Genomic DNA, 25956 nt, shown 5'->3' with positions numbered 1-25956 from the left:
AGGAAGTTAGATAGGGAAGTTCGCTACAGTAAATATTTCTCCTTTGATGAAACCCAGTGGGGAAAACAGGAGACAAACAACGATACATCTTTGTGTCATTGGAAAGTCAGAATGTATTACTGCTTTTCAATTATTAACAATCAAATCCAGCTATGATCTATGTGCAGGATTTATAACTTGTAATATCATTGCACCAGGTTATCATTATATTTATCAGGAATTGGTTTCTGTTTCAGGCTTTTTGAAATTAACAAGTGGCCCCATTGCAGAAAGATATCATATTTGAAATCATCTCATTTATATTGACTGATCTGAATTTGAACTCGCAAATAACACTAAGTTCAAGAAACTTACCCAAATTGTGATCTCACACAGGAACCATGCCCATAATGTCCACACAATTCCAAAACAACCTCAAATAAAGTTTGCTGATGCATGTGTCATTTTGCCTAAAATCTGTATGGATAAAGGTCATCATGCAAAATAACATTGTATCACATATTAACTTGCTTCCCACTTTTGCCATGAGTTCACAGGAAACTCTTCTGGTTTGTTTCAAGTAAAGAATGTAAATATGCTTGAGCAGTTTATGACAGTCTTTATACTTGACTTTGTGTCAATGTATACTCTCACCGCATTGAGGCATCAAATTACATCTTAGATTTTGACAATTATGTTTTCTCACTCAAACAATGTGAAGGTATAATGTCATATTATTTAAATGCAGGTAAGTAAACGCTGAAATGCAGTTGGACTCAACTATATTTATTTAGGTTAAACTTAAATCTGCATTTGTCTGGTTTTGTTTCACCACTTTGTTTATGATTGCATCTTTCTATTGAGACATTAAAATGCATGGCAGACTTCACATGTTTAAATTGTAAAAATATTCAAAATGAGTTATCAAGCCTGTGTTTTAACAGAAAAGTCATTTAAAAAATATTTCAGATGTTCCGCATTTCACTAATCCTTTATTTATATGTCCAATCACATGCCATCTGTCAACCACATTCAACATGTACACTTCATTGACACCGGATGATACAAATAAGGAGTTAAAGCAAAACACATTTTAGCTGTTATTATATATTGGTTTGGTGATTTAGTGGCACATTGATATGAGTGATACAATGTATAAAAGATCAGTGTGACTAATGTAGGTACATTAGAAATCACAAATAAAGAATGTAATCAGTTTCATTATATTGAAATACAGCCATAATATAGTGCATTTAAATCTATTACAATACAGCTACAATGTTTGTAATTTAACTTCCCAAATGATCCGGCTGAATTTGGATTCATACAACAAATTACATTTCAAATTGCTAAAGTACTAAAGATGTGTCTAACATTCACAACATAAACTTTGCATTTGCAAGTTCTGCATAAATATGTATCTTTGTTATGATAATCACATTCTCATTGGCATTGCTTTATTCTGCAGTTATTTCTCTTCTGTCAAACATTAATGTGGCCAGAGGATCATATTCAAATCTATAGTAAAATTACAAGTGATCATTACAAGATCTGCAAAGTTTGGTTTGAATAAAGTGAATCATCAGAACAAGTATTATATTAAGAATACAGTTCTTAGGGGGCCTAAGCTAAATTTCTATTTAGTCAAAACTATTTTCTACAAGATTAGGATCATTGTTGGATGCTCTGGGGATCAACTGTTCCACCGTCATAGTTCCTTCAACATACAAAGTTGTCTCCAAACAGTTTCAGTGTAAATACTTTCAGAAAAAGAACAAAACACGAATACACACTGTAATATCAGGCATAATGAAAGCTTTAGCGCAAGTTCAATAAGGAAGACCTAACACGAGTCACTTACACGGCACTCTATGGCTCCCTTCCCCCCTCATTAAATACGAGGGCGTCACCCCTCAGCAGCCAATCGCTGCACATGCTAAATTCCTTAAATGCCTGCTCTTCCTCCCTGTCAGTTGTCATTGCAGATGATCACACGCAACCCGCCTCCACCCCTCTCGCCTCCCGTCTCCTTCAGGACAAAGCTAAACCTTCCTCCTTCAGACCGGTCTCACCTACTCATCACCACCACCAGTGTCTAGACCCCAGGGATTTCATCGGAGCGGTTCTTTCCCTCCTGAATGATTATCCTGCAAACCGGGGCCTAATCGACAAACACCATTACATTCTCCTGTTGTATTATCATGGCAATCATTTCATTCATATGACGTGTAAACAATAAATATGTAATTCTTACATCACGTCTCTCCGGTTTGAAATAGGGTAGGAACCTTTATGATGTAACGTGTTGTGCATCGGTGATTAATAAACGAGAGCAAGTCAACCTACACGTTGCCAGGATTCGTCCATGGTCCAATCCTTTCCAAGAGCCTCTATATAAGTTATAGTGAACACTTATAACAATAGAACACACACTTTAGCATGAACCTTAAATCATAGCTAGCTACATACCTATTCCTCAAATGTATGGGACACTCTAGAGAGCAACTGAGCAAAGTACAAGCTTAAGATATATAATGTCCTACAAGAAAAAGTACATTGTTCAAACCTCATATATCACAATACACATCTGATGGAGCAGTACACCTAGAATGTGCAGTGCATATCTGTAGTTACAGAGACCGATTGTATCCATCTTTTAAACTTGAATACGTTTCCAATCAGCCACTGTTGTATTCTATAAACTGCTCTAAATTAAAGTGTCATTGCTAATACTGCTAAAGCTTTCAGTGCTATGCAAACAAATAACAACATTACAAATTGTTCATATTCTGTTTCTTATTTTGGTCACAGTATTGGTATTTTGGTCACAGAGCTTGAAAACACTGTCACCTCCAGTTTCCACAACAATATCACTCAGCTGGCCGCAAAACCCAAATCCAAACAATCACGGAGAAGGAGGTGGGAGGTCAGATTTCCGCCGGTCTCCTGCGGTTTCCTGGTTCATGGTGCTCCGTAGTGATGAGCGGGTAAACCTTCGGACGGTGTCGCCAAAAGATGGGGGCAAAGACATGATGGAGCTGCGAGACCAGTCGATGCGGGGGGCGACTCTTTTAAGCATGGCTCTTCGGCACAGGATGTAGACCCAGGGATCCAGGATCTGGTTGAAGGTGGCGAAGCGGAGCCACAGCAGTAGGTATTTGATCTGGAGAGGACGTCCGGACAGCACAGTTTGTGCAATAAAGACCTGGTGGGGAAAGGGTTTAAGTGGGGATATGGATGAAGGAAAAGAGAGGCAAGATATAATGGAGTGAGGAAGGAATGAGATGACATGATATAGTAGGTTTAAAGAAGGGAAGTCAAATAGTTGCAGGAGAGAAAATATGTTAATGACAACAGACAGCAAAGATTTTGAAGGAGAGATGAAGTAGGGAACAAGAGGCAAAAGATGAAAATGGTTAATATTGCAAATGCACACAGACACATACACATGTGTTAGGTCTACTGAGGGAAATGGCTAAAATATATTTTGCCATGGCAGTCCTGAAGTAATAGCTGTTGCAGCACAATTATCCCCCTTGCTTTACTAAAACTGCTGCATTTGTGAGGCATAGCCTTATAGAGTGGTGCAGTGACGAGTCCTAAAACCTGGAAGTGAGGTATAGCATTTTACCACTACCGGTTCCCAAGATTACATTTTTGAATATCGATCCTAAATTGGCGTGACGTTGAAGCAGCATCCCTGCTGTAGTTTGTTTATAGCATAACGTTAGCATTTTGCTTCTGGCGATTAGATTTATGATTCGAAAATTATAAAAGTAGGGTAGACATGTGGATATTATCCGGCTGAACAAAACATCCACAGACCTTATTTCGAGCTATTTTCCAAAATCCTATGGAGAAATCCCATTGCTTTTTTGTCGAGGGAACTGTTCTATTTCGTATATGGCTTCGCCCTCTATCGCTATTGGGTAATCCCCCTGCGCACCCGCACAGCACTGAAACACTTGTAATCCACGCCCACCCGCAAGGTGGGCCCCACCCCCGGGCTCCCTTCCGGTATAAATAGGAAGGAGGCCCGACAATCTGCTCCCTCTTTTCTTCAGCAAACCACGTTACTGAAGCACAGAGACACTTCATTTACAGAGTCAACCATGAGCAGCAACTGTGTAAGAGATTGTCCCTCATGTGGCTCTGGATACATTATGAGCTACGACCAGCACACGATGTGCGAATCCTGCCTGGGGCCAGAGCACGCGTACGCGGCTCTCAGCCAGCAGGTCGCATGCTCACACTCTGCCCGTCTCCCCTCGGTCGCAGCAGCGAGAGCGTCCGCTCTTCGCTTCCTGTCGGCCAATCTCTTACACAGTTGCTGCTCATGGTTGACTCTGTAAATGAAGTGTCTCTGTGCTTCAGTAACGTGGTTTGGAGGGTCAGGAGTGAGCAGGGTGCCGGTTTGGCGGCCGAGCATGCGGTCCCCTTCTCCGTCACCACGGCGCTGCCGGCGCTAGGTGGCATCATGGTGGAACTGCCGGAGATCATTTGCAAGGCGGCCGCCTGCAGAGGTCTCCCCGTTCCCCTAGGTCGGGAGAGGTGTGCTCTGGACGACATGGCTGGAGTTTTTTCCCGGGTGCAGACGGTCAGGAGTGATCCGGTCTGGCCACGCTTCCCCGCCATCAGGAGGTATCAGGAGGGGGCGGCGGCGAACCTGAGGACCCTGAGGGCTCTGGTGTCCACATTTGTTCCCTTCACCAAGGTGGAGGGGTTCACGGATGCTGGTTTCCCAACCACCCCTTCTCTGGAGCCGAGCCTGACGGCGTTCTTTGGGGTTAGACAGGCCAACATGATCGCCGGACAGCGCCCTACGTTGGCCTCCCCCAGGGACCAGTATGTCGCCCGCCAGGCCGACCGGGCGCACCAGGCGGCGAACAACATCGCGCTGCTCTCCAACTCGGTGGTGGCGCTGGTGGAGCGGTCCACCACCTTGGCTGCGGATGAGGCGGAGGAGATCAGCAAGGCGGCCAGCACGGCGCTCACGCTGTGCGCGTCCGTTGCTGTCTCCCAGGCAATGATCGCTGCGTGGATGACGCAGATTCAGCGCCACCTCTGGCTGCAGCAGGCGTCGGTTACAGAGACGGCCAGGAAGGTACTACTGGACGCTCCGATCAGCCCGGACGGGGTGTTCGGACCCCAGTTCCACGCCATGGTGGAGTCCATGAAGTGGCTGCGGAACAGGCGGACGACATCCGCCAGCACGTTAGCTGGCTTCAGCCTGCTGGGCGGTCACAGCGGCACCAACGCCCGCAGCAGCCGCAGCAGCAGCCGCAGCAGCCGCAGCAGCCGCAGCAGCCGCAGCGTCCAACCCGGCCACAGCGGCAGGCGGAGAGACGCCCACAGCAATATGTATGTAATGTATGTTCCCGGCGAATTGAACAGAGGGGCAGACCTCATGTCCAGAGGAGCCAGGGGGACTGGAGCCTCCATCCCGAGCTGATCTCCCAGGTTTGGAGCCGGTTCGGGAGAGCAGAGGTGGATCTGTTTGCCGCACGCGGGAACGCGCAATGCGCCCTCTGGTTCTCCCTGAAAGCGCAGGACCACCCCCCCATGGGGGTGGACGCGTTCGCACATCGTCCATGGCCCAGGGGACTGTTGTACGCTTTCCCACCAGTCCCGCTGATCCCTCGGTTCCTGGACCGAGTACAGGAGGAGTGACAGTCAGTGATTCTAATTGCCCCGGAGTGCACGGGCGCTTCCTGGTTTCCATGCCTACAGCGTACGCTGTCAGGCAGACCGTGGGAAATTCCGTGGTGCGGGGACGCTCTCTCGCAGGTGGAGGGAGCGATCAGCAGTCACCCAGTGATAGGCCAGCACTTATGGGCATGGCCCCTGAACGGAAACACTTAGAGGGGTTGGGCCTCTCTCAAGATGTTGTACGTACTATTCAGGGAGCCAGGGCCAGAGCGTCCTACACAGCCAAGTGGACAGCGTTCCAGCGTTGGTGTGTAGAAAAAAGCCTGGACCCCATTACGTGCCCCCTGCCTCATGTGCTGTCATTCCTCCAGCTGTTGTTGGACAGGAATTTGGCTTTCAACAAGGGCTGTCAAGTTAACGCGTCAATAACGCGTTAACGCAAAAAAAAATTAACGCCACTAATTATTTTAACGCGATTAACGCATGTGTATTTTTTGTCCTCGGCCGCCCCGTAGTTTCAGAGCGCATCGAGTTTAAAATACCATCTACAAGCTGATGCTGACAGCTTGCGGCAGACCACACTTCCACGCTCACCGGCAGGCACCGACTGGCCATCGGGAGGACCGGGAGGGTATGTGTATGTGTGGCACGAGCGAGCGAGAGAGAGACCTTACGTGTATTGTTGTTGTTGTTGTCATCTGGTGCTAGCTAGCTGCGCTAACGGATATAAGGAGCTGTTTAAATTACATTACATTACATTGCATTTAGCTGACGCTTTTATCCAAAGCGACTTACAATAAGTGCGTTCGTCCAACAAAATACAACTTGAAGAAAACAGAATCATATAAGTACATCAGGTTTCATAGAGCAAAAACATTTCAAGTGCTACTCAACTGGCTTTAGAAAAGCCAGTCCTTTATTAGTATAAAAGTGCTTCGTTAATAGTTCTATCGCTCGAAGTGGAGTCGAAAGAGATGAGTTTTCAGTTTGCGCCGGAAGATGTGCAAGCTATCTGCCGTCCTGATGTCAATGGGGAGCTCATTCCACCATCCTGGAGCCAGGACAGCAAACCCACGTGTTTTCACCGTTGGGAACTTGGGTCCCCCTCGCAGCGATGAAATCAGAGGAGCGACATTTCGCCGACAACTGCGCTGAGCACTTGACTTTATGCAGGTAGCCAGACAGTGGGACATTGTACGAACAGTCAGCACGGATAGTGCACGCAACATGATTGCAGCGTCCAGGCAGTTCGAGCATATGCCTTGAGTTTCACATAGCTCCAACGATCGATCACAGTGTCTCTACACACACACACACACACACACACACACACACACACACACACACACACACACACACACACACACACACACACACACACACACACACACACACACACACACACACACACACACACACACACACACACACACACACACACACACACACACACACACACACACACACACACACACACACACACACACACAGTATTGTATTATTGTATGAGAGAGGTTCCAGGTTGAATTGAGGCGAATATTTGTAATGTTAAGAGGTTGTTGTGTTTAATATTCATGAGAATATTTGTCATTGTTCAAATGATAATAAATATTTGCATAAAGCATATTTGTCCACTCATATGTTGATAAGAGTATTAAAAACTTGAAAAATATCCCTCTAAGGTACATTTAGAACAGATAAAAAATGTGCGATTAATTTGCGATTAATCGCGATTAAATATTTTAATCGACGGACAGCCCTACTTTCAACACAATCAAGGTATATGCTGCTGCCATATCATCTTGTCACGTGGGTTTCGGGGGTTGGGACGTTGTTTAGTCACCCCCTGACGAAACGTTTTCTTCGAGGAGTACGAAGACTCAGACCTGTGTCACGCGCACTGGCGCCTCAGTGGGATTTGGCGTTGATGTTGCGCGCACTAAAGCAAAGCCCCATTTGAACCTGATCAGGTTCCCCTTAAACTGTTATCAGCCAAAGTAGTAGGACTACTGCTTTTGGCTCTAACATCAGCGAAAAGGGTGAGTGATTTGTCTGCTCTCTCTGTGGCTCCGTCATGCCTCCGGATCCAAGGAGATGGCAGTTCAGCTGTGTTACGCCCTAACCCGGCTTTTATGGCAAAGGTCATCACAAGCTCTTTTAGGTCAAGAGTGATCACCTTGGATGGCTTCTTTCCGCCTCCTCACAGGTCGGAGGAAGAAGCCACGTCTCATCTCCTCTGTCCTGTGCGCGCGCTGTCCTGCTATGTGGTGCACACGGCTGCCTTGCGCCGTTCTCAGCGCCTGTTTGTGCATTATAGAGAGCGCTCGATCGGGCAACCTCTGTCTGCACAACGGCTGTCACACTGGCTGTGTGAGGCTGTGTCGCAGGCATATGTCTCCTCTGGGGGTGGATCCCCCGGAGAACATCAATGCGCACTCCACCAGAGGAATTTCCTCCTCCACGGCTTTGCACGGAGGATTGTCAGTGGAAGATATTTGCACTGCTGCATCTTGGTCTTCCCCCTGTTCATTTATTCAATTTTATTTGAGGGATGTCTCCCATTCCTCTCTGACACACCCTGTACTGAGTGTCCTGTCAGAGTGAGTGACGTCAGGGATCCAGCTGTGCGCCTCTCGCCTGACTTTCGGCACGCGGAGAGCGCCCCCTTTTTCCCTCTTATAAGAGGGATGTTCCTTTTCCTCTGACACATTTTGTACGGAGTGCCTTGTCAGAGTGAGTGAAGTCAGGGATCCAGCTGTGCGCTCTCCTGCCTGTCTGCACGCAGAGAGCTGCTGTTCCCCCTCTTTTGTCACTGGGCAAAGTGTGACCTTCGTCTCTACTTTCTCACAGCGGCAGGTATGTATTGTTCCCAGCCTTCGTCCCCTCATGGAAAATATTCATGTTATGCTATGTTACAGGGACGGTGATGCGCCATTACGCATGGCGCAATAGGCATGGGTTGTTATTGAGCAGGTGTGTCTGTGCTTCTAGTACCGGGCGGACCCAGTGGGGCGCAGACTACATCATGCTTCGCCCTTAACCCAATAGCGATAGCCTTAGAGGGCGAAGCCATATACGAAATAGAACTGAAGTTACCTACTGTAACCCCAGCTTCTATGAGTATTGGCGTAGCCCTCTAAGTGCTGGGCCCCACTGGCTCTACGAATAGCTGAAGAAAAGTTATTTTGTATGGGAGCAGATGGTCGGGCCTCCTTCCTATTTATACCGGAAGGGAGCCCGAGGGTGGGGCCCACCTTGCAGGTGGGCGTGGACTACAAGTGTTTCAGTGCTGCGCGGGTGCGCAGGGGGATTACCCAATAGCGATAGCCTTACCCCCAGTTTCCACCGGGTCCGTCTGCGCTGCGCTGCGCCGCGCTGCGCCGCGCTGCGCCGCGTCACGGTTTTGGTCCGACCTCCTCTAGTGCCATAACCCACCGGACGCGTCCCAGAAGCGTTTCAGAAGTGTAGCGTCGTGCGTGCAGGCTCGCAGTTTTGTTATTGATTCAGGCATCCTGGACATTTGTAGTTCTACAAGAAAGTAAGTAGGCTACGTAGTTAAATGTTTTATTTTTGTGTCTGTTTAAATTGTGTTTATTGAATGGCTCTGTACTGTACCTACAAGTATTAATTAACTTTAAAACATTAATATGTAGTTGTTACCTTCCACTCCACAAACTGCAGCGACTAAAAACCAGGCCTTGTCCTTTCTGATGTTGTCCTTGTAGTAAGCATTGGTTACATCATATAAAATAGTGTGTTTTTCCACTTCCATGATGAAAACCTCGTCGTCCATTGTGCGTATTGTAGTGGAGGTGTTGTGATGAAGGAGGGGGGTCTGCTAAATTAGTATATGTGGGGGATGGGCCTGGCCCGGATGCTCACCTTTCCACTTCCTGCAAGGGGGGGCTGCCTGCCCGACCTTACCTTTCGGCTGCGCCGTGGCAAAAATAGGATTCATCCTAATTTTAGAGAAGCGCTGCGCCGAGCCGCTTCTGGAACGCTTCTGGGACGCGTCTGAGCCGTAACGCGGCGCGTGTGGTGGAATAGCACCCATTGACTAGAGTGGCCGCGATCCTTACTAACCCCCTAATCCCACCAGGAGCGTCTGCGCTGCGCTGCGGCTGCGGCGTTTTTAGCGATCGCGGCCACTCTAGTCAATGGGTGCTATTCCACCAGACACGCTGCGCCGCGCTGCGCCGCGGCTCGAAGCGTCCCAGAAGCTCCTCGCCGCAAGGAATTTCTAAAATATAGGATGAATCCTATTTTTGACGTGGCGCAGCGCGGCGCAGGCAGGAAGTGGAATGTTCATCCAACAACTGCGAGGCTGCACACACGACGCTCCGCTTCCGCAACGTTTTGAAACGCGCTTGGTGGGTTAGGACGCAGGAGGAGGTCGCAGCGCGGCGCAGCCGCAGCGCAGACGCTTCCAGTGGGATCAGGGGGTAACGCGGCGCAGCCGTAACGCGGCGCAGCCGTAACACGGCGCAGCCGTAACGCGGCGCAGACGGACCCGGTGGAAACTGGGGGTTAGAGGGCTACGCCAATACTCATAGAAGCTGGAGTTACAGTAGGTAACTTCAGTTCTTATTATACATCCGTGGAGGGAACCCATGCGCAGCTTATTTCCGGGTAAATACGTCATCCCTGCACCACTATATTAGCCCAAGCCCAAGCAGTCTCTAGTGGGGAAAAAAACATACTAACAAGCTCCTTTAGAAATGAGTGACAAATTGCCTTATTGTTGTCTCTGTCTAAAATTCTGCTGGTGCTAACAAACTGCTCAACTGTGGTTTACACCCAAGCAGTGAGAGGAAACAGTTCCCCTTCATCATGAAATTGTTGCATGCAAGCTTTGAGATTAGATGCAAACCAACGTTTAAGTCAGACAAAATGTTCTTAGAAGCAGAGGTGCTCCAAGGACGGAAAAAAACCAAAGTCACTTTTCCAAGTTTGTTTTAGTTGCTAACTTTCACTTCCGCAGAAGGCGTTCACAGTCTTGCTTACAGGCAACAATCTTTTTTTTAGCTAGATAAGCTACTAAAGCAAGATTGCATTTTTCAGGAATACTACATTCACTGAGCCTGGAAAACGTACTTGATGTTTAACTCTTCCAAAAGACATCTGCTGCTCTGCTTCAAAGACATGTTTGAGTAACAAAACCTCAATCTTCAGATTGTTAAGCTATCAAGTTCTGGTAATAAATCATTCATGTTAGTATCAGGGAATAACAAGGGCAATAAACAAACATGACAAAAGGCTGAAACTATTTAGGTGAAATGTTTATTAACGGACTAGGAATGGAATGAAGTTAACATAGCAGCATCAAAGCCAAGATGAGAAATTGGCCTCACTATGAAGCATGCTCCCCATGATGAGCTTTTGGGTAATGTTTTGGAAGCTGTAAACTTTGTTGTTCACTCCATCCGTGAGTTTTATTGGCAGATGTTCCGGACATGCTGAGTTTGCCAGCCAACCAGAACACAAAGTTACGATTTGGGATGAGAAGTTACTTTGGAGAAGCTGTGTTATTATATCAACTTATTGCTATCATGGTTTTTGTACTCGCCTTAGTGGCGACACTTGACACATGATGTATATCCAGGGGTCAAATATCTGATTGCAGGTGGCCATTCGTATGAAGAACAAAACATTTTCATCTCTTTCAGGATCTGCAGTCATCTCAGTAGTCACCTGAGTCACGTACCTCAGAATATATATCTGTGCAGGGTGTCACACAACTGAGGTAAGACAGGACTGAAGAACAATATGTGCTCCAGTCAAGTTACTTTAGCCTTTTTGTTGCTTACTCTGATGGGCTACATTTTAAATCTATTTTTTTTATAAAAGTTATGAATTGACAACTTGTAGGTGTTGTAGATGGTTATTTACGCTGGTCTGAAAGCAAGATTGCATGTAAGATATGCAACACTAAGCTGTCTGTGGCTCTTTCCTGCTGTAACGCTGCAAATGTCCCCTCTGTGGGACTAATAAAGGTATTCTGATTCTGATTCTGAACACATAGGCACATAGATATCATTTTAAGCACAGATTAATACCATATGATCTTTTGACCTTATGTTGAGCAGTAATCAAAGGGCACTCCATACACCTCTGTCATTTATTTTGTATCAAAGCCAATACAAGTCAGTGTTTCCCCTACCATTGTCTTGGAGGGGCGCTGCGCCCCGCCAACGGAGCCCCGCACCCCCCCTGAAATTCAAGGTGTTTAAACAATAAATAAATATTATAATCTTTTTTTTTAATTAATTTTTTATATATATAAATATATATATTTATAGCACCAAATTGCAACTAATCTATATCTACTGTCACTTTTCACATTGAACATGTGCTCTTTTATTAAATAAACTAAACACTTTCATTTTAAGTTGTGAGTTTAGTGTTTTTGACCCTAAGAAACACTGATGCATCAATAACAATAATCCACAGCCTCTCTCTGCTCCAGAGGATTTAAAAAAATATATATCCCAATGCCCCCCCCCGCCCCGCCACGCTCAGGCAGCACCCCCCCAAAGCAGTAAACCTAGGGGAAACGCTGCAAGTAGGAACAAGCATGATGGTTTGTAGGAGTGTACGTAGGTTGGAGTAAATTCTTCTTGTTGCTTCTACAGTTGTAAACATTATACTTGTCCTCCAGCAAGACAATTAGTGGACTGGTCTCAGGAAAACAGCAGTTTAAAATAACTTGGGTTGTATTTTGTTGTAGCTTGTGCTATTAGTAATGATAGCATCTTATTCAGGATAGTAATAGCTAAGATCTTAGATAAAGCAACATCCCTAAACATTAAGGTTTTTCTAAATAAGTTATCCCCATATTTGTTCTTATAATCCAACTATGGCAATAGCAGTAGGTAAAAGTTAAAAGGTCACTTGGATTACACTTTACCTACACTTTTATTTTCCTTCCCAATTAATGTGTGTTTGTGTATTGATGTTGCCATGTTATCAGAGTGCAATGTTATATCGGATAGAACCAAAAGCTATAGCTACACAAGTTAAATCCAAGTTGTGATAAACTGGAGTTTACCTTAAAAGGCACTGATTTCACCCATGATCTGAAGCTGAAGCATTATCTCAACTAAGGCATTAAGGGGCTCTCTAATCCAGATCAAAGGGCTTTCAGATAAATTAGGGAGCTGCATTTCTTAGGAGAAGTGAAGCATATACATGGTAAGTGGACAAAAGGAGCTTAGGATCCTTTGATGCCTTATTATGGTTTCAACAATTGAAAAACAGCACAGATATTACCAAGAATAATGGATGACTCCATTACTAAGTGATTTGCAAAATAATATCTGGCTACATTTTAATTGCATTAGTCACCTTAAAATGTAGGTTGTTTCATGGTTACTTTGGTCAAGTGTACAGATCAGATCATACATCTGTTTTATTTTAGGGTGTCTTGTGGTGGATATTTAAAGACGTTGATAATGAATTTCAAAAATGTGCAAAATGTCAAGATGCTCATCTGTAAACACCAGGACTGAGGGAAGACAAATTCCCTCTTTTGCCTGCAGCCAAAAATGGCACATTCCCTTGTGATTTTATCACCACACTGTCAAACAGGGAGGAGTGTGAAGTGTGTTTTTGTTTCATCTTTATCTTTTGCCACACAACCAGTCCTTAAAATATTACATGCACACATATAGGGCTCATTTTAAATATTATTCAATATATACACAGTATATATTATTATTGTAAAAAATTGGCAAACTCACCAGAAGGGGGCACCAGCAGTTGGAAGCGATGACCATGATGAAGATGAGCTGAACCATCATCTCTATTTCGTGATCTCTGCGGCGCTGGTTCTTACCCTGTCCGCAGCACACCTTGATTAGCGTCACAATGCTCACCGTGTTTAGCAAAAATGACACAGCGATGCTCATCAACCCGAGCAGAGAGAAGATCAAGGAGAAGGCAAAATCATTCCCCTTAGAGCTGATGTTGAAAAAACACCAGGATCCAGGTATCTGCATGTGGTAGCTCCCGATTCCCGTTAGGGGCAGCAAAGCTATGCAGCCTGCGATCAACCACACCATCAGCACCATGAACACTGTCCGGCTCTTGGGCATGCTGCTGGAGTGTACAAATGGGTGGTTGATGCCAATGAAGCGCTCTATGGCCATGGCAGCACCAAGCATCAGTGGGCACAGTCCATAGAAGACCATAGACATACCCATGAAGTTGCATAAGTGGCAGTTTGGATCTAAGTTGCGCCAATTAAAGTGAGTGACGTGGTATGAAACCACGATGGACCCGGTGACCAGAAGACCCATGAAGTCAGTAACCACCAGGCCACCAAGGAAGATCATGAAGAAGGAGCGCGAGCGGCTGTGTGTCCGCCGGAAGGACTTGAGTAGAACTACGAAGGCGATTAAATTTGATGTGAGACCCAAGGCGCTGAAGATGGATGAGAAGTAGGCCGAGGCGTTGGGGATGGGCCTGAATGGAGGGCTGTTGATGGAGTAGCATAGTGGGGTGTTGTTGGCAAATGATGAGGCATTCATGATTATCAGCTGGTGTGAGTTCCTCGATTACAGATGACTCAGGGATGGAAGGAGGAATTTCATTTCCCTCTTCAACCTCAAAAGTTAAAAAAAAGAGAAAACGTAAACATTGAGACATTCAAAACACATGAAGAAATAGAGACATACTAAACTTTCTGCTGTGACAGTGGGCTGGTTTTGTTGCAATTCCAACATGCTTTTGTGGATGTAATGCTAAATGGTACTTTTCCAACTCTTTATTAAGGCAAGGTGTGTTGCATAACTGCTGGTGCTTGGATTCAATCTTCTACATGCATATTCTAAAGTAATGCATGGGTTTGGTCTCCGCTCCTCCGCTCCCTTCACTGGCTTCCGATAACTGCTAGAATCCACTTCAAGACAATGGTACTTGCGTACCATGCTGCGAATGGATCTGGCCCTTCCTACATCCAGGACATGGTTAAACCGTACACCCCAGCACGTGCACTCCGCTCTGCATCAACCAAACGACTCGCTGCACCCTCGCTGCGAAGGGGACCCAAGTTTCCATCAGCAAAAACACGTGGGTTTGCTATCCTGGCTCCTAAATGGTGGAATGAGCTCCCCATTGACATCAGGACAGCAGATAGCTTACACACCTTCCGGCGCAGACTGAAAACTCTCTTTCGACTCCACTTCGAGCGATAGAACTATTAACAAAGCACTTATATATACTAATAAAGGGCTGGCTTATCTAAAGCCAGTTGAGTAGCACTTGAAATGTTTTTGCACTCTGAAGCCTGATGTACTTATATGATTCTGTTTTCCTCAAGTTTGTATTTTGTTGGTCGAACGCACTTATTGTAAGTCGCTTTGGATAAAAGCGTCAGCTAAATGCAATGTAATGTAATGTCTAGTACATTCTTATTCATTTACATTAATTTACGTAACCATTTCACCAGGAGACTATGCTCCAATTCAAACACTGAGTAAGTGCATTGAACAAATCAATGACTGGATGTGTCAGAACTTTCTCCAATTAAACAAAGATAAAACTGAGGCAATGGTTTTTGGAGCCAAGGCAGAACGTTTAAAAGTTAGCGCTGAGCTTCAGTCTGCAATGTTCAAAACAACAGATAAAGCCAGAAATCTAGGTGTAGTCATGGACTCTGACCTGAGTTTCAACAGTCACATTAAAACAGTTACTAAATCAGCCTACTATCACCTAAAGAATATATCTAGGATTAAAAGACTAATGTCACAGCAGGATTTGGAAAAACGTGTCCATGCTTTTATCTTCAGTAGACTGGACTACTGTAATGGTGTCTTTGCAGGTCTCACTAAAAAATATATTAGAAAGCTGCAGCTGATTCAGAACGCTGCTGCTCGAGTCCTCACAAAGAAAGTGGATCACATCACTCCTGTTCTGAAGTCTTTACACTGGCTTCCTGTGTGTCAAAGAATAGATTTCAAAATACTGCTGCTGGTTTATAAAGCACTGAATGGTTTAGGCCCAAAATACATTTCTGACCTCCTGCTAAATTATGAACCATCCAGATCTCTGAGGTCTTCAGGGACTGGTCAGCTTTCTGTCCCCAGAGTCAGAACTAAACATGGAGAAGCAACGTTCAGTTATCATGCTCCAAATATCTGGAACAAACTCCCTGAAAACTGCAGGTCCGCTGCAACTCTGACTACTTTTAAATCCAGGCTGAAGACTTTTATTTTTGCCGCTGCTTTTAATTGAACTATTCACATCTTAGACTGCACTGTAACTTTTATCCATGTATTTTTTCTTTTATTGTTTCTTTTATTATCTTTTCTTTTTAATGACTGATTTTAAATGCCATTTTCTTAATGTCTTTCATTTTTTGTAAAGCACTTTGAATTGCCTTGTGTTGAAAGGTGCTATATAAATAAACTTGCCTTGCCTTGCCTTGCCTTACATTTCTTGCCATAATTTCCAGTGATTCAACATTTTATGTACAAAGTACTTGCTAAGATTTGGGAACATGGCTTTTGTATTTTGCTTAAACAATGGCTAACATTGAAAAAGGAGTTAGTAACAGTTTAGCCAGATTATCGGAGGTACATTTGAAAGTAAACTCACCAATGTTGCTGATAAATCCTAAATACTTAAAGTCAACATCAAAAGAGGTATTAAGGCTGCTAACTATGATAGACGATTACATGCGGCCATTTACTGTTTTTGTTTGTTTTTTTGTCTTCTGGTCTGATTGTGTGACTGTTACTGCTGCTTGCCCTGTCAGACACCTTTTGAGAAGATGTTCCCAGATCTTAGCAATCGTCCTTGCAGGTACAATAATTGCAACCAATACCGACAGACCCTATTTTATGTCTGTTTAAATCGATAACATTTTGTGAGCACATTTTTAGGATGGATATGCAAACCATATAAAGATAGGGCAAAAACACAACACCCACACATACAGACAGCATGGAGAGAGTGACATAGAGACTGCTATAGACAGAGAGTAGGAGAGCTGTCATATCCTGGCAGGAAATGCAGTTATATGAACAGTGCTGACAGAGTTACTCGAAATAAACACATAGTGTCACAATGGATCTGTGATGCTGTTCCTAGTGGTCTGTCCCCAATATCATGTCTGCCATAGTCAGACTGTATGAGGCTGGTGACAAGCTAGGTGCAGTTATGCATTAGGTCAGAAGGTGAAGTTAAATCAAATATGGGCAATACATAATAATGTTTTCCCTAAGCAAAACATTAGATTGATGGCATACTACAGTATAAGGATATTGATATAATCCCAAAATAGGAAGAAATATTAAATGTTTATGTAAGCCTCACGGATTTGCCAATTATGTCTTTGCTCATCTTTCAATAGTGATCTCAGTACGTCCTGTCTAATACTTCATTTGAATTTACTAGGTTAATAACACTGCACATAGCAAACTGTGGGTTTAACTTCCTGTGAGCTTCCTAACACTTGTTTCATCAGCCAACAAAAAGGTGTAAGGCCACTGTATGTCCTGCTATTTAATACTTTTCAAGATACGATCCAAATGTAGAAGGAAATAGAGTGACAGCTGAAGAGAAAAAGAAAGCAAACTAGAGGCCATACTTCAGCTAATGAGAAATAAACAAATAAATGGATAGTGTTTGATTAATAAACTGGGCATATATTTTCATTTATGGCTAAAATAGAGTGTTACATTTTTGGAAACTATTACATGCTTTGTTCTACGACATAAAAGACAGCGGTGATCCTCTACTCGTAGATTCTTTAAGCTTCTTTGTATCTTAAAAAAGAGCAGTCACATACTGTACAAGTAACCAAATAAGACTACTCCATCACGTCCAACACAGTGGCTTAGCTGTGGTGACATTAATTCATGCCACAAGGAGTAGTTCATTTGTGACTTATTTTGCTTTACATCAGGCAATTGAATTTAAGCTTCAAAAATCATAAAAGTGGGGTCCATCTGGTGATCATCACGGGTGTCATACACTTTTGTTTACAGAGTTTATTTTTGAGCAATAATCTAAAATCAAATACAAAATCCAACAGAGATGTTGTCGAAGGAACCAGTGCGATGCTAACTTGCGGGGTAGCCTACAACAATTACGTCGTCCCTGCAGCACTCTATAGCCCTGACAGTAACAGGCAACATTAAATTAAACATTAGGATCTAAAGCTAAAAGCTAACTACACTGTTATCAGGTCCTTCCATACCTTAGCTTAGAGAATACTATAAGGAGACAGTCGGAGATTGGCGCCAGCTCTTTTGTGACCCTAATAACCCTTTGAGTGTGCAATTAGACAAAAAATCCTGTTAGCATCTCAAATCAATATCCCATTTTGCTTTAAGGAGGCAGTACAGTGGTTTCCTATTCAAACTAATGGTCAACCACAGACACATAATCATGAGGTGCATGTACTCTATGCAATGGAACATGCAGTGTGTGCAAAATGTGTGTTAAGAGGTTCCTAAACTGAGCATGGGATCTTTTTCAGCCACTTAACAGACCAGCCTCCACAAGACAGAATTATATTAGTTACAGTTTGTGGTGCAAACCATTTTTTAATACAGTATACTTGTGGTTGCAAATTATTTTGAGACATCTGTGATGGTAAATGGTAAATGGACTGTACTTATATAGCACTTTATCAGATCTTTAAGACCCCTCAAAGCCAATTTTTCTTAGAAACTAACATTCACACACCGTTGGCCATGCCATCGGGAGCAACTCAGGGTTAAATATCTTGCCCAAGGATACATCTACCTGTAATAGTCTGCTGTACATCGAGTATTCTGCCCTGTATAACCCATCTGTAAAAAATTATACTATTTGTTTTATTTGTTTGTATTGCAAACCTTTTAATGGGATTTTATTAAAGATATCCCTTAGTAAAAACATTTCTTATGCAATACGTTATCAAGGCAACAGGGACAAATGCACATAGAGGTGATCAATTAGACGAGAGATAATGAAAACGTTGTGCTCTCACTGAGGTGAATAAATAAAATGGAAACTTCACAGCCTATAGATTTGACTAGGTCTTGCCAAGAATCTCAACTAAAAACACTGAATTGCTTTTTTTTTTACAAAAGTCTGATGTGTATACTGACAATATTTCTCAGAGTGAGCTAACTGCTTTCTTCATAAATATTGTTTAGCTTGTTTTTAGACAGTAGGTGTTTTTTTTCACAGACTACATAGAACAAGGTTGGATCAAAAAACATGAAATCCACAAGAATTCTCCCACAGGAGCCAAGCTTTAGTTTATTCTAACATCATCAGTGGTAGTTAATTAATATCGACTCTAGAATAGATGATGACGTCAAACATTAGCCATTAATCTCCGGTAAATATTTTGTTAAAGAAAATGTTAGGTTTGAATGAAGACTCTTTAAAATGGTGAAATAATGTTAAATCCCTACATTATCGTAATTTAAAGGTGGGGTATGTAATTTTGGAGAAACCAGATCGAGTGCGCTAGAATTTGAAAATACACAACTGGAAAAAATCTGCCACTTCCTTACAGAGCCCCTCCTCCAACACACACGAACGCGCACATGACCAATGGAGGGCACGAAATACATTTGTGCACACTGCACAGATGGAAGGCTGACAGGCTTCCACAGATTACATTTTTCGATGTATTTATTGTCAAAGCATTTAATATATTCATTGCTATCGGGATGTTAAGAGCATTCCATGGAATATAACAAAAAGTGTTTCTGAAATAAATTACATAACCCACCTTTAAAGGCTGTTATTGTCTTTAGTTAATCAGCACTGAACTAGGTGCTGATTAACTTGGTGTTGCTTCCCGTCAATGGGCTAAATTAACTCACTGAACTATGACTTTTTATATCTGATATAGGCCTAATAACAAATGCAAATCACAATTTGTTTAAACTATGCTCATGGACGCGGGAAGGGGGGTGCTGAGGCCCTCAGCCTGAGGGGGCTGCAGCACCCCCATCTGTTGGCGGAGAGTTGTAACTGCAACACCAAGTTATGCTTCTTCTGTTGCTCTGCTATATAAAAGAAGCTCGTCAGTGCAGACAAGATCAGGGATGGGAGTTTTGTGAAAGGAGGATTTAACAACTGGCGAAAGGCAGGGGAAAAATCTACGGAGCATGAGAAGTCCCATCAACACACAGGCCGTCAACAAACTGGCAGCCTTAAAACGAACACCGATGAATGCGCTGCTCTGACAAGCGGTTGCTAAAGACCAAATGCATTTAATATGACGTTATTATGGGCTGCCCCTCCCTACACGCAGATCACGCAGACTGTGAGGCAGATTGAGGTGAGGCAAAATGTGGCTCATTTTGCGGAGGGAGCCTCATCTGAAGCGCAAACGCGGCGCACAGTGTAAGCGCGCCACAGTTTCGCCGCTGTGAGGCTCCACTAGCACCTCACCTAGAAATTAAAAATGTAAGTTTCATAACAACACAATTTCCCGATTTTGGATCAACAAAGTATTATCTTATACTAACAGAACTACGCCTATATTGCGTACAGCGCCCATAAACTATGGAACCCCCCCCCCAAATCAAGTTGAACTGCCCCAGCCCCAGTAAAAACCAGAGGTTTATGTGAAATTGTTCTTTTTTTTAGAAATAATGGTTTTAGTGTGCAATTATAGGTTTTAATTTTGTATTTGTGTTAATTTAAAATAAATCAAACTCCCAAAAAACGTACACAGCTTCTGTGTGCTTTTATTAACATAGGAATTTACTGTGTAAGCGGCTGCGGGGGGGGGGGAGAGCTTTAGAGAGCTCTCTCCTGAAAGACTGAGAGGCTCTGATAACCTCAGCTCAGTTGTTATTAATAAACAAGAATACAGTTTGAAAGGGGAGTGATTTGTAAAATATCCATAAAGAAAAAGAAAGCACCAGCTAAAATCTTGCCTAGGGCAGCAAATTAGTCAGGGCCGGCCCTGCCCTGTGTACAACAATTCCTACATTGGTGTTCCCTTACTTCCTCTATTTTTTTTTTAATTAGACATTTTAGGTGTTTCATGCTTCATAGCTGTTCTTTCAGAAGTTAATTTACTAAGAGATGAAATGGGTCTTACCAGTACAGACGCACTATCAAGTTCCAGTTGACTTTCACTTTGGAGGTTTGCTCTGTTCCCTTCAAACCATCTTTCTGCACTTGTTAGATAAATAACAAACCCAATAGTCACAGGAAGAGGAGGGAAACCGGTTGCATATCAAGTCCCATCTGATGTAAATATATTAAGAACAACAGCAGGCTTTTAGCAGAAACCCTCGATCATCTCCACTCTCTTCCCCCGCAGCTCAGATACTCATCTCTGTCCCGAAAGTCAGGCTTTCCTTTGCTCAGTTCTCCCCTCCCCGGAAGACAAAAGGGGAAGGGCTCCTGGAAGACACCACATGGTTTAGGCAAGAGAATAGGCAACAGAGAAAAAGTCCCTGCAGGCATTAAACTGAATGTGTAGTGCACAAAGGTGCAAATAGGCTTTTGTATTGTGTATTGGGTGCATAGGAGTATTTCTACAAGCTGTAAAAACATGTTTTCTTAACTTTTGCACTGAGCATAGATTTGAATAGCTACAATGCTGACATTGAGATGTGTCCCAACATTATATAATCTGATACTCAAAGAAAACTGAAAAAAGGCTCATAGCTATTGTTTTCTTTACATAAAACTGTAAACAAAAAGAAAGTGTACAACATGTTTTATAATACATAATGCTGTCGGAGAAGAGACTTGGATGGAGTAATCAATCTGTTTTAAGGACATAGGTTTCAAGACAATTACAGAGCAATTGGAAAAAGCTGGACATGCCATCAGCAGATGCTTTTATTTCTTTGGTTTCAGGTTTTACATCTGAATCTGACCTTTTCACAGTTTATATAACTTAACGACTTGTTCACATATGCGATGCAGATGTGGAGCACGGCTGCCAGATAAATTCAGCGAAAAGCATGGCCTGTAAATCGGTGACAAGGAGAATGTAGCAGGAATGAAGGTTTATAAAAGTACAAAAGTTACAGTCCTTACATTTGTGCTGAATTTCGAATGTTGGACATATTTTCTTCAGAAGACATTACGTTAACAGTCTTAAAAGACTATACTAGGCTATACTGGGGCGGTGATTAGCTTAGCTTAATTTAGCATGAAGAGTGGAAGTAAGCCAGTGGGGGAAAAAACTTCAAACATCTATAGATAAAAGACTTCTTAGCTAACTTGTGTGTTAATACCAAGCACAAATACAAATATAAAAATAACCATTTGTGGTTAAAGGGGGTGTTGGGTGGTATAACCTTTCATTGATGAGCAACAGCTGTGCAAAGTGACTATTGGATATTAAAAACCCTTTCATGCATGAATTATGAAAGCCTCAGTCAGGATTTTTTTTACCAAGTGTTATTATTGCTCTTGGTGCATGAAAAACAAGATTTGAACTTTTTTTTTTTTTAATCTAGTTTTTTCAAATAGATTTGTATATGTCCACTCAGGTGGACAGTATGCGTTCAGGGTTTGAACTGAAGAGATGTACATTTTGAAAATATGATAAATAAAGATGTGCAAACTTAAAATTACATTATAATAATATAAGTATTGATTTACGGCCCAAAAAGATATTGCAGATTAAGTATTTTCAATTTGAGGCCCCACGCAGTTATTTGATGAGTGCTAATGGTGCCTTGCAGTGGCGAAACCGTGCCGCGCCACCCTAATTGCGCCACATAAGCGCATAGGTGCGCCTCAGATGAGGCCCCCTCCGCAAGGTGTGGCCCCCTCCACAAGGTGATGCCCCACACAATCTGCATGATCTGCCTGTAGGGAGGGACGGCACTGGGAACAACAGCAGCAGTACCAGTATGAATTGTAGTTGAAATATAGCCAGTGATGCATGACGTCCACTGTAGTGGACAGGTGGTTAATCATGATTTCCTGCAAACTGTTAATGTATTATAGAACCCTGAAGGCAGTAGAGACTGAAAAGTTAACAGCATTTAATTACACACAAGATGCGGTGGTGTACAAAATGAAATGTGCGAGTCGAGGCGGGTCAGCAGGTAGAAGAGGTCAATTCTTGGCTTGCTCTTCCTGTTGTCATCTGAGATCTTCTCCTATTGGCCGGCGTCGTCGGGGGGCGGGTCCAATGCAATTCCTGCCTTTTTCTGTTGTTAAATTACATCATTCTGGTGTCTGTGGTTATTTAAACATTCCCTAATAAACGTTATTTAGCGGCAATAAATGAGTGCTAAACCCAGTGTGCTCAGTGTACAACATCACATCATTTCACCTTTGATTCACGGTTTAAAAATATAGCATTTCGCCACATGCTAATGCTAACCGGAAGTGAATAATTTTCAGAATAAAAGTGTTAAGTTAATAGTTAGTGAACTTCAGGTTTTTCAGAATAAAACTGATTTTAATTAAATAGTGTATTTAATTCAAATTACGCCATATCAACATTGATTTTAATTTCTAACAAAACATGACATCAATACTTTGATAATTTATGAATTATATGATTCCTTAGTTGTTACTTGATGTCACCACATTTGTTATACCTGCAGGGGACGCTTTCCATAAAAGGATTGGCAAGATATAGTTGGGTGACTTGGTCCATGTGGCTTTCTGTCGTCCATCTTGGTTTAGAGACATGTATCATGCACTTACACTGACTTGGCACTGAGTGGCAGTGTATGGGATGATGCAATAGGGTCCTATGTAGTGGCTGATGGTGCAACTATGCAAAAAAAAACAATGCATATACAAGAAAACACCTTTTGAATAGCTGTCCACTGTAGTGACCTCTATGCATGAAATGGTTTTAAAGAGAGGTTTCCATGCAGGCAACCAGGACTATAGTTGGAGATGCTCAGTACAAAGGAGTAGGTGGTGCATAAATTACTGTGCATCTATAATCTAATTTCTACCCACAAAGGTCTAACAATAAAGATGAAGTTATGGTTTTGTTTCCTTTGGCTGTACTCCTCTCCAGCACACATTCATACACACATACACTCACTTACAAGAAGTGTTTGAAGCGATTTACCACAGTCTATAAAATGTTTGCATTACAAAACCACAAAGTCAAAGTCGATAGTATCTGCAGGACGGAAACAACTGAAGACTCATAGCTTTGGCCAGCCTCACAAGTTCTAAGAGAGAATAAGGCAGCCACGGGATCATCACTGACCATAAAATCATAATCTGGATCCTATCCAATGAACACATGAGAGACTCTCCAAATAGCAAAAATGTAAACAAGAATGAAAGTGATGGATTATGGTGTCAGTGAGAAATTGTTGTAATTTTCCCACCCATTACCAACACTTTGAGCAATCTCATTTCTTGTTTGTGCAGCCTTTTGCCAATTTGAAGAAACAGAGGCCTGTAATTTGTGTGTGATCTCTCAAACAGGCCTATCATTTGATGCTCAAGGAGTAGGAAAAGTGGGGCTATTATTTTCAGGTTAGGCACAAAAGGAAGATGAATAGTTTTTTTTAATGATAACCTGGAGATGTGTTATGCTTTTATTAATTCCAGAATGTATTACTATATCGTCCTTTATTTAGGGTTTGGCAGCAAACATATAGCTTGTAATAGTTACCAATGACTAATTAATAAATGATTAATTTAATAAAATACGATATCCCTGCTATGCAGCTTGATGAGAGTGATGGGTGAGGCTATCAGCAACATATTATGGTGCATCACACATTATGATACATGTTGCTTTCAAGTTTCCCTTTTAAGGGGTATGCCAACAATCTAATAATAATAATTCCTTACATTTATTATAGCGCTTTTTCAATGACTCAAAGCGCTTTACATATACACACATTACACATATATTATACATGCAATGGTCAGATACTGTGGACAATACCCACAGGAGCAAGTTCAGGTGAAGTGTCTTGCCCAAGGACACACCGGCTTTACAGACGCAGCAGCGGCGGGTTTCACCCCTTGATCTGATGATCATTGCACAGCGCACTGCACCACACCATCCATCTTCACGCCTCGAGGTCATCGAGGCGCTTTTACAAGTACACATTGGTATTATACATGTACTGTGGACAATACCCACAGGAGCAAATCCGGGTGAAGTGTCTTGCCCAAGGACACAACGGCCTGACGCAGTGGCGGCAGGAGCAGGTTTCGAACTGGAGTTCCCCAGCACTCCCCCTTGATCTGATGATCGGATGCACAGATCACTGCGCCACCCGTCCCCAATACATAATTAACCAATACATGATAATTTAAAAAGACAATAAATCTAATCTTATGCACAAAACAAAAAATAGGACAACAGAAGAGCTAATTATTATGATCGATAGAGGATCCACTAACTTTACCAAGCTACGGCCTTGCTTTAGGCCCATGTTGATGTGTTTTCTCTTACAAGAGCGCTACTGATATTCCCTCATCTATTCCCCATGTGATAGATGAAAGGGTTTGAGATAAGGAATGAAATGGTGGGTGTCCGAATAACTACAATTTATTACACTTGAGCCATCCCTTGGGCTTTATACCGGGGTTATGTGAGGGATGACTTTAGGGAGAAAATAGATGCCGTGCAGAGTAGAACCGAGATTAGAAACACGTTGAAGCAACTAGCAGACCAAACACCATTTCTTTCCCCAATATCGTAAACATGGATCTGATGCAGCGGGTACCATTTCAAGCGTAGCGTGCTTAGATGACATTTGTTCTGCTGTGGATGTTTGTGTAAATATTATGACCCCTGAGAGCGTGTTCACACAGCAGGCTACATCTAAATGTCACCTCTTTGCTGCATTTTTACAATCCTTCAACACTAAAGCTGTATTTCTCACACAAAAGGCTATGTTTTGAAGAGTGGACAAATCTGAAAGGGCATTGTGTGTATGTTGAAAGGAAGCTAAAGGCAGGGCCGCCCTTCCCTACACGCATAACATGCAGATTTATGTGTCGATTAGTGTAGGCGCGGCATAGTTTCGCATAGCTCTACTAGCACCCCCCCCCCCCGGGCGTTGGCCTAATGTAACAAACAAATGGCACATTTGTCTTGTAAATAAAAAGGGATCACAGTGAACGTGACGTATGATAGTACACGTTGAAGATCCAATGGGGATACTGAATGGCGGTTCCGATGGATCTCAATCAGTAATGCATGACGCAGACCCAACGTTTCGTTGCTCTGATTGGCTGTAGGTCTATTCAAATTGCATTCGGAGGCATTTTGATCTGACCGCGGCCGCGCTGATATTATAACGCCAGAGAATTTCCACACCATTAGTGTATATACAACTCCCCCACTACTTAGACTATTCCTTGTACCACTTTTCTAGCATAACCCCGAATGGTCGAATG

At 43.0% G+C, this 25956-nt stretch overlaps 1 protein-coding gene across 1 annotated transcript; it reads right to left on the bottom strand.

Annotated features, from left to right (window-relative positions):
- Window positions 1-942: 942 nt before the first annotated feature.
- tbxa2r (thromboxane A2 receptor) lies at window positions 943-20940 on the bottom strand. Its single transcript, XM_034213145.1, has 3 exons — window positions 20690-20940; window positions 13368-14232; window positions 943-3184 (listed from the first exon to the last, which is right to left on the bottom strand). The coding sequence occupies exons 2-3, from the start codon at window positions 14154-14156 to the stop codon at window positions 2885-2887; spliced, it is 1089 nt and encodes a 362-aa protein (XP_034069036.1). The 5' UTR covers window positions 14157-14232; window positions 20690-20940; the 3' UTR covers window positions 943-2884.
- Window positions 20941-25956: the final 5016 nt, after the last annotated feature.

Source organism: Gymnodraco acuticeps, unplaced genomic scaffold (genome assembly GCF_902827175.1).
Source record: "Gymnodraco acuticeps unplaced genomic scaffold, fGymAcu1.1, whole genome shotgun sequence".
NCBI classification, from domain to species: domain Eukaryota; kingdom Metazoa; phylum Chordata; class Actinopteri; order Perciformes; family Bathydraconidae; genus Gymnodraco; species Gymnodraco acuticeps.
Note: the sequence above shows the minus strand (reverse complement) of the source record. Positions and strands in the feature narration are given on the sequence as shown.

What these genes read in the sequence shown, in the direction of transcription:
- tbxa2r (XM_034213145.1), bottom strand. Translation starts at nt 14,156, where the DNA reads ATGAATGCCTCATCATTTGCCAACAACACCCCACTATGCTACTCCATC. An exon ending in ACTGCTGGTGCCCCCTTCTG is followed by an intron (nt 3,185 to 13,367) that starts GTGAGTTTGCCA and finishes TTTCCCCACCAG; the next exon opens with GTCTTTATTGCACAAACTGT.